This window comes from Aotus nancymaae, unplaced genomic scaffold (assembly GCF_030222135.1).
Source record: "Aotus nancymaae isolate 86718 unplaced genomic scaffold, 86718_ANA_hifiasm-v0.15.2.pri h1tg000014l, whole genome shotgun sequence".
NCBI classification, from domain to species: Eukaryota; Metazoa; Chordata; class Mammalia; order Primates; family Aotidae; genus Aotus; species Aotus nancymaae.
In genome coordinates this window covers 858530-872244 of record NW_026988425.1, presented here as the reverse complement: position 1 = coordinate 872244, position 13715 = coordinate 858530, and the positions used below count along the sequence as shown (strand labels likewise).

Genomic DNA, 13715 nt, shown 5'->3' with positions numbered 1-13715 from the left:
GAGAGACTGTGGGAGTGGGTATGGATGTCCACACGTGAGTACAGGTGTGTGCACAGGTGTACGAGATGAGTGCGCATGGATAGTGGGGAAGCGTGTGTGCACGTGTGTCCACGTATGGAGTGTCCCCTGTGTGAGCGTGTTGGCGTGTGTGCATGTGTGTCAGTGTACAGAGTGTCCTGTGTGTGAGCGTGTTGGTGTGTGTGCACGTGTCTGTATGGAGAGTGTCCCGTGTGTGAGCCTGTTGGCGTGTCCGCACGTGTGTCCGTGTACAGAGTGTCCCGTGTGTGAGCGTGTTGGCGTGTGTGCATGTGTGTCTGTATGGAGAGTGTCCCGTGTGTGAGCGTGTTGGCGTGTGTGCACGTGTGTCTGTGTACGGAGAGTGTCCCGTGTGTGAGCGTGTTGGCGTGTGTGCATGTGTGTCTGTATGGAGAGTGTCCCGTGTGTAAGCCTGTTGCCGTGTGTGCATGTGGAGTGCGTATCTGCATGTGTATGCACGCATGTCTCTGCGAGTGTCTGTTTTGTGTGGGGTGTGTTCACACGTGTCTGGCCACAGCTTGCCAGGACCTTCCAGCCACGCTTCCTTGCTCCCCGTGCCTCTGAAGCTGAGCTGGGATCTCCCGGCACTCTCCTGGTTCACGGGATCCTGGCGGTGGTGTCTGCACAGATTGTTGGGACGAGGACCCTTCGGGAACGGGTGATGAAGGGCCTGCTTTTGTCTCTGAAGGCGGCACTGGCTTAGCTGGAAACGCCGTGAAACCTAAGCACTCGCCTGGAGGCCCCAGTGTTCCAGCCTGCACACTGGGCTGCTGTCCTCACTCTGTGTCCCCGGAGCTTCAGTCACTGGATTTTAGGGCCCACGCAGCACAAACTGTGAGGGGCAGATTGCTCAGCGGCTTCACGGGGAGTCCGGCCTCCAGACAGGGGTGTTGGGGGGCTGCTCCTGGGTCCCCATCTTCACGGGGAGCCTGGCCTCCAGACAGGGGTGTTGGGGGGCTGCTCCTGTGTCCCCATCTTCACAGGGAGCCTGGCCTCCAGACAGTGGTGTTGGGGGGCTGCTCCTGGGTCCCCATCTTCACGAGGAGCCTGGCCTCCAGACAGTGGCACGGGTGGGGGAGTGCTCCAGGGTCCACCCCTTCACGGGGAGCCTGGTGGCATGGGGGGGTGCTCCTAGGTCCATTGAGTCTTGGGCTATCCCCAGAGGCCACGTGGGCTGACACCACAGGCTGACACCCCAGAGGCCACGTGGGCTGACACCAGGTGGGACTCATTCTGCTGCAGGTGCCCCTGTGGCTCCAGGGGGAGGACAGACTCCTGGACCCAGGGGACACACAGACCCAGGCCTGGGTATCTGCCCGATGCAGGGAGCTCCGGGGCCTGGACCTCTGCTTGTCCCCTGCCCCAGGCCTGGCGCCTTGCTGTGTGCACAGGCCCCATGCCGCCCGCTGCTGGTCTGCAGGGCTGGGGAGCTGTCCAGACCACCCACACTGGAGGGCAGGAAGGGGCGGAGGCTGCCGGACCTGGCCCCGGCCTCACGGCCCCGCCCGCCTGTCAGCTGCTTCCGGCTGAGTCTAAGAAGAGCCCTTTACAGAGAATGGCTGTAAAATCCCAAAGGCAGGCCTCCAGAAGGGAGATGGTGCGGGGATGAGCCCCTCAGAAAGAAGGGAGGAGGTTGTGCCTGGAGATAGGGAAGCTCATGGCGGCATTGCCATCTGAGAGGGGACTAAGGCCGCTTAGGGAGGTGAGCCAGCTTTTCCCTGCAGAAACTACCCACCAGGGCACTGCCCAGCTTGGATCGGGATGAGTCGGGTCTGACACGCAGGCTCTCGCGCCTCTCTGGCTGGAGGGGCCGTCCGTGCTCCGGCCAGGACGCTTGCTGGTTCTGGTCTTGGGCCTTCACCTGCGGCCACCTCCTCCCCTCCCGGGTTGGATGAGCCCAGGAGGCTGCTCCCGAAGCCCACCCGTCAGGGTCTGCTTGCTGACCAAGGGTCTGCATTCACGGGCACGAGAAGGGGCCAGAAAAACTGGAGTGAAAGACCAGAGGTTGCCTCTGGCTGGGGCCTTGGTAGGGAGGGAGCTGGGGAAGTGGTGGGAGGCTCTTGTCGGGTGAGCAGCTTCAGGCCTCGCCCAGGCAGCCGCAGCCAGAGAAAACCCAGCACAGCGGCCCTGGAGGGCCACCAGGCTGCTCAGTGTTGGGGAGTGGGTGGGGGCGGGGGGCTGCTGTGAGCCTTGACGTCAGACCTGGGCTTCGGGGGGCGGATCTGTGTGTGCACAGCCAGCACCCCGGGGTGCACAGGATGTTTGCCCACTTGCTTACTTGGGGTCGTTTTCATAATGAAGACGCAGGAAAAACAAGCCGAGGCTGCCCGCCTGTGGCCGGTTCTCCAGGCCAGGGCTTGACCTCGCCGTCTTCACGGTTGAGGAGGAGCGTGGCGTTGGTCAGCGTGGGGCCTCCGGTTCTCCACCAGCGCCTTCACTGGCTATTGGAAGGGCCCCTCCGAGGTCTCGGGCCCGCGAGAGACTGTAATTCTGGGGTCTGGACCCAAGCCGGGCTTGCTGGCCAGACGCTGTCGGTGCCGGGCACGTCCGCTGGGGGCACATCCCATTGAGACCCTGGCCTCTGGGGATAGGTCAGCCTGGTGCATGGGGTTCATGCAGGCACCAGACAAGCTGTGAGCAGAGCTGCTGCTGGAACTGCCTTAAACCTGGAGGGATGGGAGCCGGGAGCTGGTGGCAGTGGCCGAGGCCCTGTCCCAGTGCAGGTGAGCAAGGCAGTCCACCCACTGCCAGCTGCCTGGGGCCGCTCGGGGCAGGTGAGTGAGGGGCCTCCGGGGAGAGGGCATTGAAACAGGCTGTTCGCAGGCTCAAGGCGGGTTGAGGCCGGGGCCGCTCGCAGAGCTGGGAAGACGCTGGGATGGATGGAGCGGGAGGGCGGCACGCAGCTGTGGGAGCCGCCACGGGCCACGCGGCTCAGGTGTTCGTGTCCTTTCCTGTCCCAGGACACGTCTAGCATCCCGCCCGACAGACTGAGTCCTCACGCCTCCCTGGGCTCCTGCTGGCCATGGCGGTTTCTCGGACTTTTTTTGATGACCATGGCAGTTTTGGGGAGTCCTGGTCAGTTTTAAGGAACACTCCTCAGTTGGGAGGTGTCTGGTGTTTTCTCTCAATGTTAGTCTGGGGCGGGGTATTTCGGGGAGGAAGGCCGCAGAGGACAGGCGCCCTCCCTGCACTCAGTGTCCTTGCACGAACGTCAGCAGGACTTGGCGAGATGTCCCCTGGGAACCATCTCTTCTTCCGTTACCCACGAGCACAGCTCACCTTCCTGCCACCCCAGCCAGGCTTCTGGGCCCTCCTTGTTCGGGGTTTGGGGTCCAGTCCGGTTCCCACTGTTGGATCGCTGATGGGCTTTTCTTTGGGACCTGCTGTGCCTTGGAGTAGCCCAGGGGGTTTGGGAGCTGCTGTGAGATCACAGCCTTTGAAAGGCCGTGGAGAGATGACAGGAGGCGGCTGTGGGCGGCCCAGGGTCCAGGCGGCCTTTACAAGGGCTTCTTTCCCTGTGACTCTGGCCGGGTCCTGTGGGTTTTTAACTCCGACGGCCATGTCTGCAGAATGAAGCACCCGTGGGAGCCTCATCAGGCAGGGTGGACGCTCCACGCTGCCGAGGGTGAGGGACATTCGTGGATGATTCATGGCTTCGAGAGCTATTTGCAGATGCCCGCCCCAGTCTCCTTTCAGGGGAAATTCCTGAGCCGCTGCCGCGCTCTTTCTTCTGAGGGGTGTGGGAGCCCGGCCGGCCGGCGACCTCCTCTGGGTGGGAGGAGAGGGTTGAAATTCCATGCCTTCTTCATAGCCTCCTGGATGTGACTGGCTGGAGGAGTCTTCTTTTAAGGCCTTATTGGTCACGTTTCTCAGTGATCATAGGAACCGTCACGCGTCGTCACGATGTGAAGTGGAGCGGCCCACGCCTCGGGGACCCCACGCTGCCCGCTCTGCACTCCTGCCCACACGCCCACCGGAGGGGACCGTGGTCTTTGTGAAGGGGCCGTTTCCATTGCTCCCGGCTGTTTGGCCGCATGGTTTTAAGGTGTCCCGAGTTTTGCTGCACTTGGTTTTAGGGGGACCACAGCTTGGCACGAAGTGAGGTTCCCGAGTCGGCATTCTGAGCTGTCTTGTGGACGGGCGCTGCCTGTGACGTGAAATGTAGACAGAACTGGCCTTCCAGGGGTTTCTGTGGGTGACGTGTGCTGAGCATTTTCAGTCCTTAAATGTGGAGACAAGCCAGAAATGGGAGGACGGAAGGGGAGGCGAGTTTTGTGGGAGTCAGTACGTGGCTCATTCCATGTCCTGGCTGGAACCGGGATCGTCCGTGGAGGATGTCCCCCCGGAGTGGATGGACCAGGTCGGGTCCTGCCGTCCTACAGAGGAGATGGGCCAGGTTGGGGCTGCGTTGCTGTCTGTGCCCCACTCCCGCCGGGCACAAAGTTTCTGGGCACTGCTCTCTGGCCCACGGGGTGGGGTTTGGCTGGGGACACTTCATCCCTTCACCCAGCCTGGCAGAGGCCACCTGTGCATGGCGCCAGGGCAGAGGCATCGCCGGGGCCTTCCCTGAGGACTAGACACGGTGGGCCGCCCGGTGAGGACTCAGCACATCTACCCTTCCTGCCCCGAACGCCCAGGCTTCCCCATGTCCATTGTTCTCTGATCCTTCCAGTCGCCCTGCACGTGCAGAATGACAAGGGAGGAGGTGCCATTCCCAAAACACAGGAGGGGCTTGGCCAGGGGAGAGCTCAGTGCCCTTCACAGCAACCAGGTGACATCCAAGTCCAGCCAGGAGAGTTCCAGGGACACAAGGTTGGGTGTGTGGAGGGTTGGGGGGGGCCGGGTGTGTGGAGGGTTAGAGGGGGCCGGGTGTGTGGAGGGTTAGAGGGGGGTCGGGTGTGTGGAGGGTTGGGGGGGTCGGGTGTGTGGAGGGTTAGAGGGGGCTGGGTGTGAAGGGTTAGAGGGGGGCTGGGTGTGGAGGGTTAGAGGGGGGTCGGGTGTGTGGAGGGTTAGAGGGGGCTGGGTGTGGAGGGTTAGAGGGGGCTGGGTGTGGAGGGTTCGAGGGGGGCTAGGTGTGTGGAGGGTTAGAGGGGGGCCGGGTGTGTGGAGGGTTAGAGGGGGCTGGGTGTGTGGAGGGTTAGAGGGACATTGGATTTTTAAGGAAGAGTCTCTTGACTGGGGTGGCATCGACACCATGGCATCCCCAGAACACAGTGTTGGTTCAGGTCTGACCTGGCTGTTTTAACCAGATGGGAACAGTTGCGTGTCTCCCAAGTGGGCACTTCCACCCTCCTGAGAGCTTCCTGCTGTGTCAGAGTAAGGGGAGTTGCGTTCTCTCTAAGGCTTGAAGGTTGTCGTCCTGGTCTCAGGCTTCTTGGTAACAGGAAGAGACTGGTGGCTGGTTGTAAACGCACATGTGTTCAGTGCAGTCCCCACGCTGGGAGGACCAGCCAGACCCTGCTGGTGTGTTCCGTCCCCCTTTTCTTTGTGTGTCCTCGTGTTCTGGACTCACCATCTGTGTTACCTTAATAAGCAGCAAGAGGACAGACTCATGCCTCGCTGGCCCCACACAGAGGGCTTTCTCGTGAGGCCGCTGGCACGCAGCCCTGCGCACGGTGGGACTCACCGATCCCGGGCGTTACTCCATACCATCTACGTCGCCATTTTTCTCAGTTTAATGGGTTTATAAATACTCGTTCAACCTGAGCAAGTTTCTAGTGCCCTTTTCCAGCTGCATACGTTGCCTGTGGGGAGCTTGTTTGTGTGCTTTATGCTTTTTGGGGCATCCTCGGGGCCTGATAGGCGCTGCTGTCTTCCCAAGTGGGCCGTGGAGAGGAGACGCCGCCACCAGCAGGGGTTGTTCCCGCTGGGAGCGTTGGAGGCAACGGGAGGGCCTGGGTCTCTGGTTTGAGCGAACGTTCCGTACTTGCGTGGTTCGTGGAAGCTCAGGTAAACTGTGGCTGCTTGCTGAGTGTAAACTTAGTCACATGCTAAGACCCCAGCCACCAGCAGACCTGTGGTTTCCCGAAGGGACTTGGGCCGGGCAGCGGAGCCTCAAGCTGCACTCCTGGTGGGGAAGGGCGGGGCTGAGCCTTGGGAGCCGCCTTGCGCCCTTCCTGCCGGGAAGAGAAACTTGAGCCCAAGCAGCCCTGACTTCATCCAAGATTGTCAGCAGGGCTTGGCTGCATGGGAGGAGAACCTGAAACCCTAGGGTCCCTCCCTCCCGCCTTCCCTCCCTCCCTCCCTCCCTCCTTCCCACCTTCCCTCCCGCCTTCCCTCGTTTCCACCTTCCCTCCCACCTTCCCTCCCTCCCGCCTTCCCTCCCTCCCGCCCTCCCTCCCGCCTTCCCTCCCACCTTCCCTCCCTCCCGCCCTCCCTCCCACCTTCCCTCCCTCCCGCCTTCCCTCCCTCCCGCCCTCCCTCCCACCTTCCCTCCCTCCCGCCCTCCCTCCCACCTTCCCTCCCTCCCGCCTTCCCTCCCTCCCGCCCTTCTTCCCGCCTTCCCTCCCGCCTTCCCTCCCACCTTCCCTCGTTTCCACCTTCCCTCCCACCTTCCCTCCCTCCCTCCCTCCCTCCCTCCCGCCTTCCCTCCCTCCCTCCCTCCCTCCCACCTTCCCTCCCTCCCGCCTTCCCTCCCTCCCCGCCCTCCCTCCCACCTTCCCTCCCTCCCGCCCTCCCTCCCACCTTCCCTCCCTCCCGCCTTCCCTCCCTCCCGCCCTTCTTCCCGCCTTCCCTCCCGCCTTCCCTCCCACCTTCCCTCGTTTCCACCTTCCCTCCCACCTTCCCTCCCTCCCTCCCTCCCTCCCTCCCGCCTTCCCTCCCTCCCTCCCTCCCTCCCACCTTCCCTCCCTCCCGTCTTCCCTCCCTCCCTCCAAGAGCATCTGCATCAGAATCCTGGGCCTTCATCTACCGTTGACTCCAGAAAGACTCTCCAGTCACTGCTGGTCTGGTCTGTGAACAGTTGGCCATCACATCTGGGAAAAGGGCCTGAGCAGGAATCCCCTGAAAACACTGAAGCGGGTAGGGCCCTGGGGCGGACTCACCTTGGAGAGGACCTACAAAGGCTTTCAGACATTTTTTCTTAGTTTAATTTATTTGTCATTTTTCTTATAACCTGATTTCGATGTAACTTCAGATTTCAGAAAGGTTGCAAGGCCAGTGTGGAGAAGGCCCATCTGCCCCTGGCCTCCGCTGCCCAAATGCCAGTCTTCTGCCACGTTGGCTGTGTCCCTCCTGCCCCCTGACACCCCTCACCCCGGCTCCCCATCTTTCACCCCCGCTATGTTGTGTCCCTCCTGCCCCCACCCGCCCCGGGTCTCCGTCTGTCACCCCTGCTATGGCCGTGTCCCTCCTGCCCCCACCCGCCCCGGGTCTCCGTCTGTCACCCCTGCTATGGCCGTGTCCCTCCTGCCCCCTGCCCCCACCCGCCCCGGGTCTCCATCTGTCACCCCTGCTATGGCCGTGTCCCTCTTGCCCCCTGCCCCCACCCACCCTGGGTCTCCGTCTATCACCCCTGCTATGGCCGTGTCCCTCCTGCCCCCTGCCCCCACCCGCCCCGGGTCTCCGTCTGTCACCCCTGCTATGGCCGTGTCCCTCCTGCCCCCTGCCCCCACCCGCCCCGGGTCTCCGTCTGTCACCCCTGCTATGGCCGTGTCCCTCCTACCCCCTGCCCCCACCCACCCTGGGTCTCCGTCTATCACCCCTGCTATGGCCGTGTCCCTCCTGCCCCCTGCCCCCACCCGCCCTGGGTCTCCGTCTATCACCCCTGCTATGGCCGTGTCCCTCCTGCCCCCTGCCCCCACCTCGCCCTGGGTCTCCGTCTATCACCCCTGCTATGGCCGTGTCCCTCCTGCCCCCTGCCCCCACCCGCCCCGGGTCTCTGTCTGTCACCCCTGCTATGGCCGTGTCCCTCCTACCCCCTGCCCCCACCCGCCCCGGGTCTCTGTCTGTCACTTGCACATTTGTTTCTGCGCTGCTGGGAATAAGCAGCTGATGTGGTGCCCCTTACAGGAATGTTTCCTCAAAGCGAGCACATTTCTTCCAGAATCTCTGCAGCGTAGTTGCCAGAATCAGGAGGTTAATGATAGCACACGGAGACCTCATTCAGATCTCACCAGCTGGTGGGAAAAAGGAAGTCTGAGGTTGTGCATGCACTCGGCCACCTCTCATCCGGAGCTTCCTCTGTGTGTGTCTCCCGGACATTTTGGGGGGTGCGGCCGCTGCTCCGAGGAGCTGGTCTCTCTCTGCACCCCCTGATCTGGGTCTGCACGTCTGCAGTTGCTGATGGTCACTCTCGGGGACCTGCACATCCTGAGGGCTGTGCTTTCCGCTCCAGACACCGTTCTGAGGGCACATGCTGCCCACCTGCTCCAGGATGGCTACGCCATCTTTGCTGGCACGGCTGGCACCCACCACTCCTGTAGCTGGAGCCTGTTGCCGGTGGGCTCTGGCACATCTGAAATGCGTCCCGTAGAAAATGCCCGTCTTCCCACCCTGGGTTGTTTGGCACAGTGATGAGGTCCTGGCCTGCCCTCCTCTGGCCACCTCGTGTCCTGCTTGGCCATTTCATCTGGACCCTTAGGGTCCCTCATAGTTCTTTGCAGGGCCATGCACCCTGAGGAAGGGTCCCAGCCTGGCCGTTCCTGGTCTGGGGGGCTGGTATTGCAGCACAAGGTACAGAGGGCCCGGAGGTGTGGGTGGGTGTGGGCTTGAGCTGCCCAGATGCCCTTCAGCTCCTCACCGTGCCTGGCTGGGACGTGTGTGTTTGCAGACCCTGTTCTCCTGGTCATGGGCGGTTGGCTCGGGGGTCCCAGGCAGGCTGCAGTCCCTGTGGGTGAGGCTGTGGTGTCTGCAGTGGCCGTGGGCTGCTGACTCGAGGGTCCCAGATAGGCCGTGGTCTCTGCAGTGGCCTGTGCCTAGTTCCTCGTGCTGCTGTGACAGTCCCCGAGGCCGGGTGTTTCATGAAGACAGAAACTTCTCAGAGTCCTCAGGGCTGAAAGTCTCAGACCAAGGCCGAGACAGGTGTGGGGTCTGGTGAGGGCCAAGGCTCCCTGACGTGTGCTCACATGGAGTGGGGAGGGTGAGACGGCTCTGCTGCTGAGGCCTGGGTGTGAGGACTTCTGTCCCCTTCACGCCTCACCACCTGCTTCAGCCCCCAACCCCTAACACCATCACTTGGGCCATCGTGTTGAGACCCGGCAGGGAGCCCCAGGTCCCCCCCATGCCCCCCTCACTCATGCCCTCGGGCAGCTGCTAGGGTCTCCCTGCCGGTTCCTAACACTGGGCCAGCAGGTCTCAACCCACCAGGGAGCCTCAAGTCTCCCCGCCCCACAACCCCCTCACTCATCTCACTCATGCAGCTGCTGGGATCCAGACCCCCGCCGAACCCGCTGGGCTCAGCCCCACGGAGGGGTCACTGGCCCAGCCCTCTTGAAAGATGCAGGAGGAGCTCACTGACCTGGGTGCCTGCGGGCGGTGTCCTCAACATGGACCGCCGGGAAATCCTGTTTCCCTCGCAAGCGGTGGATTCAGCAGCAGGGCTAGGAGGTGCAGGCCTGACTTTTGGAAGCGACGGTTTTGCCCCCGTTTGGCTGTGTGAGAGATTTTCAATGCCAGAGGTAGACGCCCTTGCCCTGGGCTGAACAGTTCACTTGCTGAGGCTTCCTGAGGCTTTGTTTTAAACGATAATGTGTTGAGGGTGGCGGGGGACGCTAGCCTGCATCCTGGGAAATGCCGTGTGCCCTGGGGCTGGCGTGTGTCCTGGGGATAGTGTGTGTCCTGTGACTAGTGTGTGCCCTGGGGATAGCGTGTGCCCTGGGGATAGCATGTGCCCTGGGGATAGCGTGTGTCCTGGGGCTGGCGTGTGTCCTGAGGTTAGTGTGTGCCCTGGGGCTGGCATGTGTCCTGAGGTTAGTGTGTGCCCTGGGGCTGGCATGTGTCCTGAGGTTAGTGTGTGCCCTGGGGCTGGCATGTGTCCTGAGGTTAGTGTGTGCCCTGGGGCTGGCTTGTGTTCTGGGGATAGCGTGTGCCCCGGGGCTGGCATGTGTCCTGGGGCTGGTGTGTGCCCTGTGACTAGTGCGTGTCCTGTGACTAGCGCGTGCCATGGGGTTAGTGTGTGCATTGGGGCTAGCGTGTGTCTTGGGGATAGCGTGTGTCCTGGGGATAGCGTGTGTCCTGGGGCTGGCGTGTGTCCTTTGACTAGCGCGTGCCATGGGGTTAGTGTGTGCATTCAGGCTAGCGTGTGTCCTGAGGTTAGTGTGTGCCCTGGGGATGGCGTGTGTCCTGACATTCGTGTGTGCCCTGGGGCTGGCGCGTGTCCTGGGAAATAGTGTGTGCATTGGGGCCATCTGCATCCTGGGAAATGCACGTTTCTTTGGAGCACAGATGTGCTGAAGGATGGAGAGTGTGTGATTTGTCACTCTTAGCCGAGGTTTGGAGGGCACAGCTGGGGAGACCAGGGCCCTCTGTGAGAGATCCGTGGTGGTCCTTTTGTGCTTTCTTTCAGTTCTTCTAAGCTGACCCTGAATTGTTTTTCTCTCTGCAGGAGATGGAAATCCGAGAGAAAACAGTCCATTCCTCAACAATGTGGAGGTGGAGCAGGAAAGCTTCTTGGAAGGGAAGAACATGGCGCTTTTCGAGGTAACTTGACTTTTTTTGAGAAGAAGATACCAGGGCTGTTGCTTTGATGTGGAAAGTGGAGGGGGCCTCCCATGGGACCGGACACCATGGCGGGGAACATGGGGCCTCCCTGTCCCGAAGGCCACAGAGGGGGCTTGTCCTGCACCTGAGCTGGGATGTGGTCCTCAGCCGGCACCTTCTGGGGGCCTACCTGGATCTAGGGCACTGCGGCCCCCAGGAGCCCCTTGGAGCTGCTGAGTGCTGGCCGTCTCAGGGTCCCCGCCCTGGGTGAGTGGTCCCGCTAGTGAGGCCTGGAGCCCCATCCTTGGACTCAGACCTGCCGCACCGGCGTCAGGGCCTGGCTCTCCTCAGACCTGGGGGCTCAGGACAGGATAGGAGCCTGAGTGCCAAGCCCCAAACATGGAGGGGGAGCCCTGGGGCCCACAGCGAGGGGAGGGCCGCCCGTGACCGTCCCCGCGCTGCGCAGGAGGAGATGGACAGCAACCCCATGGTGTCCTCGCTGCTGAACAAGCTGGCCAACTACACCAACCTGAGCCAGGGCGTGGTGGAGCACGAGGAGGATGAGGAGAGCCGGAGGCGCGAGGCCAAGGTACCGCCGCCCGTCCAGTCCCGTCCCGGGCGTCCCGGGTGTCCCGGCAGGGTCAGGGCCGTGCCGGCAAAGCAGCTGCTCATCAGAAGAGCTGCCCTGAGCTCGGGTGTTGGGACCACGTCCAGCCCTGTCTTCCTGGGAGGTCTCGGTGGCGCTTGCCACAGCTCTGGTCCAGGCCTCTTTCCTCTCCACCGTCCTGGGAAGCGTGACTTCCCCCACGCGTCTGGGCAGCTGGATTCCCTGTCGAGACGTGAACTCAGGGTGTTCTGTTCGTCCTATGGCAGCAGCCCCGTCCCCTGCGGTAAAGAGGCCGGGACGGGGCCCCTCCCGGGGTGCTGTGGCCTTGGAACTCCCTCGGGCCACCCTCCTTTTCCTTTCTGTCCAGGACACTTAGCCTGGTGGCATTTTCCCTGTAGGTTTATTCCTCGAGGGTTTGTTTCCAGGAATCCACTCTAGGAAATGAGGGGGTGTGCAGTGGGGATTCCATGGAAAGATTTCCCGTGGGCAGTTTCTGTAGGCGACGAGCTCTGGAGACCCCTCAGGCATCCCCGGGAGCGTTCTGCCGTCGTGTGCAGACCACTCACCTGGGAGCCACCCTGAGGCCTGACGCCCCGAGATGATGCTCACAGGCGAGAAGGACCCCAGCCCGTGTGGGGAGAGAATCCCTGGGCAGGTGAAGCAAGCGCTGTCCTCACCGTGGGGCACACAGGTGGCTTCGTTTCTTCTCAACTTTCTCTGCTTTCCGAGGCTTCCAAATACGTGTGCAGTGTTTCAGAATCCTAAGATACGAATGAATAAAAACGTGCACCGAAGGAAACCGTGCTGTGTAGGCCCCGCCGCTGAAGCTGGGAGGTTCTCAGGGCGGCCTCCGCACAGTCCCGCTGCTGAAGCCAGGAGGTTCTCAGGGCGGCCTCCCCCCAGTCCCGCCGCTGAAGCCGGGAGGTTCTCAGGGCGGCCTCCCCCCAGTCCCGCCGCTGAAGCCGGTGGGTTCTCACGGTGGCCTCCCCCCAGTCCCGCCGCTGAAGCCGGGAGGTTCTCAGGGCGGCCTCCCCCCAGTCCCGCCGCTGAAGCCGGGAGGTTCTCAGGGCGGCCTCCCCCCAGTCCCGCCGCTGAAGCCGGGAGGTTCTCACGGTGGCCTCCCCCCCAGTCCTGCTGCTAAAGCTGGACTGTCATCAGGGTGGTCCCGCTGTGTGTGACTGCCACCAAGCAGGAGTCTCTCAGCCAGCCCCCTGCCCCGCTGCATCCACCTGGCCTGGGGCCCAGTGCTTTGCGTCGGGGCCACCCCGAGTGCCTCCTGCCGGCGTCCAGTGTCCGGCTGACCTGAGTCCCACACAGCGCTCGGGAAGTCAGGCTCCCCACCAGGTCTCTCCTTCCTTCTACCGTGAACACGGTGGAATTAATACTGCATTTCCAGAATACTTGAAGACGCTTGGTTTTGTTTTTGAGACACAGCGCTCGGGAAGTCAGGCTCCCCACCAGGTCTCTCCTTCCTTCTACCGTGAACACGGTGGAATTAATACTGCATTTCCAGAATACTTGAAGACGCTTGGTTTTGTTTTTGAGACGCGTCACTTTGTGGTTGAAGTAACCAGAGACGAGTGAAGGATGTGTCCACGTAGCCACCTCAGGGTGGGGCCCGGCCTGACGAGGTCCCTCGGCCCTGGCTGTCGTCCCAGGACAGGGCAGCGGCCTCTTCAGAAGCTGTCTCTGGACCTCTTTCCGAGTCCCCGAGGGGCCCTTCCTGGCTAGGGGAGCCTGTGGCCGCCCCACCTGTCCATAGCACGGCCAGCCTTCGGGGCGGGGTCATCGTTGCCACACGTGGACGCTGCAGAATCAGGTGTTGCTGTGCCAGGCTCAGCGCTCAGCACCTATCTGGGGTTTCATGTGCTGGGTGCAGCCTCGAGGCCTCACGGGCTCCGGCTCGTGCCCTGGCACCGAAGCTCAGAGCCCAGGCCTTCCGTTTCTGTGCTGGAGTTTGTGTCCCAGGGAGATGTCAGCATTCTCCAGGTAGCAGGGGCCTTCCCACAGGCCCGGTCCGAGGGCTCCGGGAACCATCTTCCGCTCCGGCTCGGCTGGGCCCCAGCACCACCGGCCTGGCCACCCAGCCCCGACCCCTCAGCCTGGCACAGCCCAGCCTGCCATGCCCGTCTTGGAGACGTCCATAGAGAGCACACCCAGCTTCTCTCACCCTACTTGCCACTGAGGTGTGCACAAAACGTCCAGGCAGGTGCGTTTGTTCCCGGCACGCCATGGACCAAAGCCCAGGAGGTTCCCACCTGCAAGGTTCTCCCGGCCCTCCCCGCAACCCCACCCCAGGCCGGTGGCTCTCAGGCCTCTGTCCCTCGGGCGCCCCAGGCTGATGCAGCCTGCGTTTCAGTTGTGGTGGGAGCAGGGTCTGTGACCCCAGCAGGCCTGCAGTGTGGCGGTGGCAGGTTTCGGTTGCAGTGAATAC

The 13715-nt window shown here is 62.5% G+C and overlaps 1 protein-coding gene across 5 annotated transcripts in view; it reads left to right on the top strand.

Annotated features, from left to right (window-relative positions):
- The window catches only part of SLC12A7 (solute carrier family 12 member 7), a 58481-nt gene that overhangs the window by 7796 nt on the left and 36970 nt on the right, over nucleotides 1–13715 (top strand). For 4 of the 5 annotated variants that reach the window (XM_064375834.1, XM_064375832.1, XM_064375831.1 and 1 more), the window contains exons 2-3: nucleotides 10580–10674; nucleotides 11141–11263. In XM_064375834.1, coding sequence (XP_064231904.1) covers nucleotides 10580–10674; nucleotides 11141–11263 — 218 coding nt within the window. Of the gene's footprint in view, nucleotides 1–1593; nucleotides 1739–10579; nucleotides 10675–11140; nucleotides 11264–13715 lie in introns of those variants that run through there. The other variant, XM_064375836.1, reaches the window with a different exon arrangement.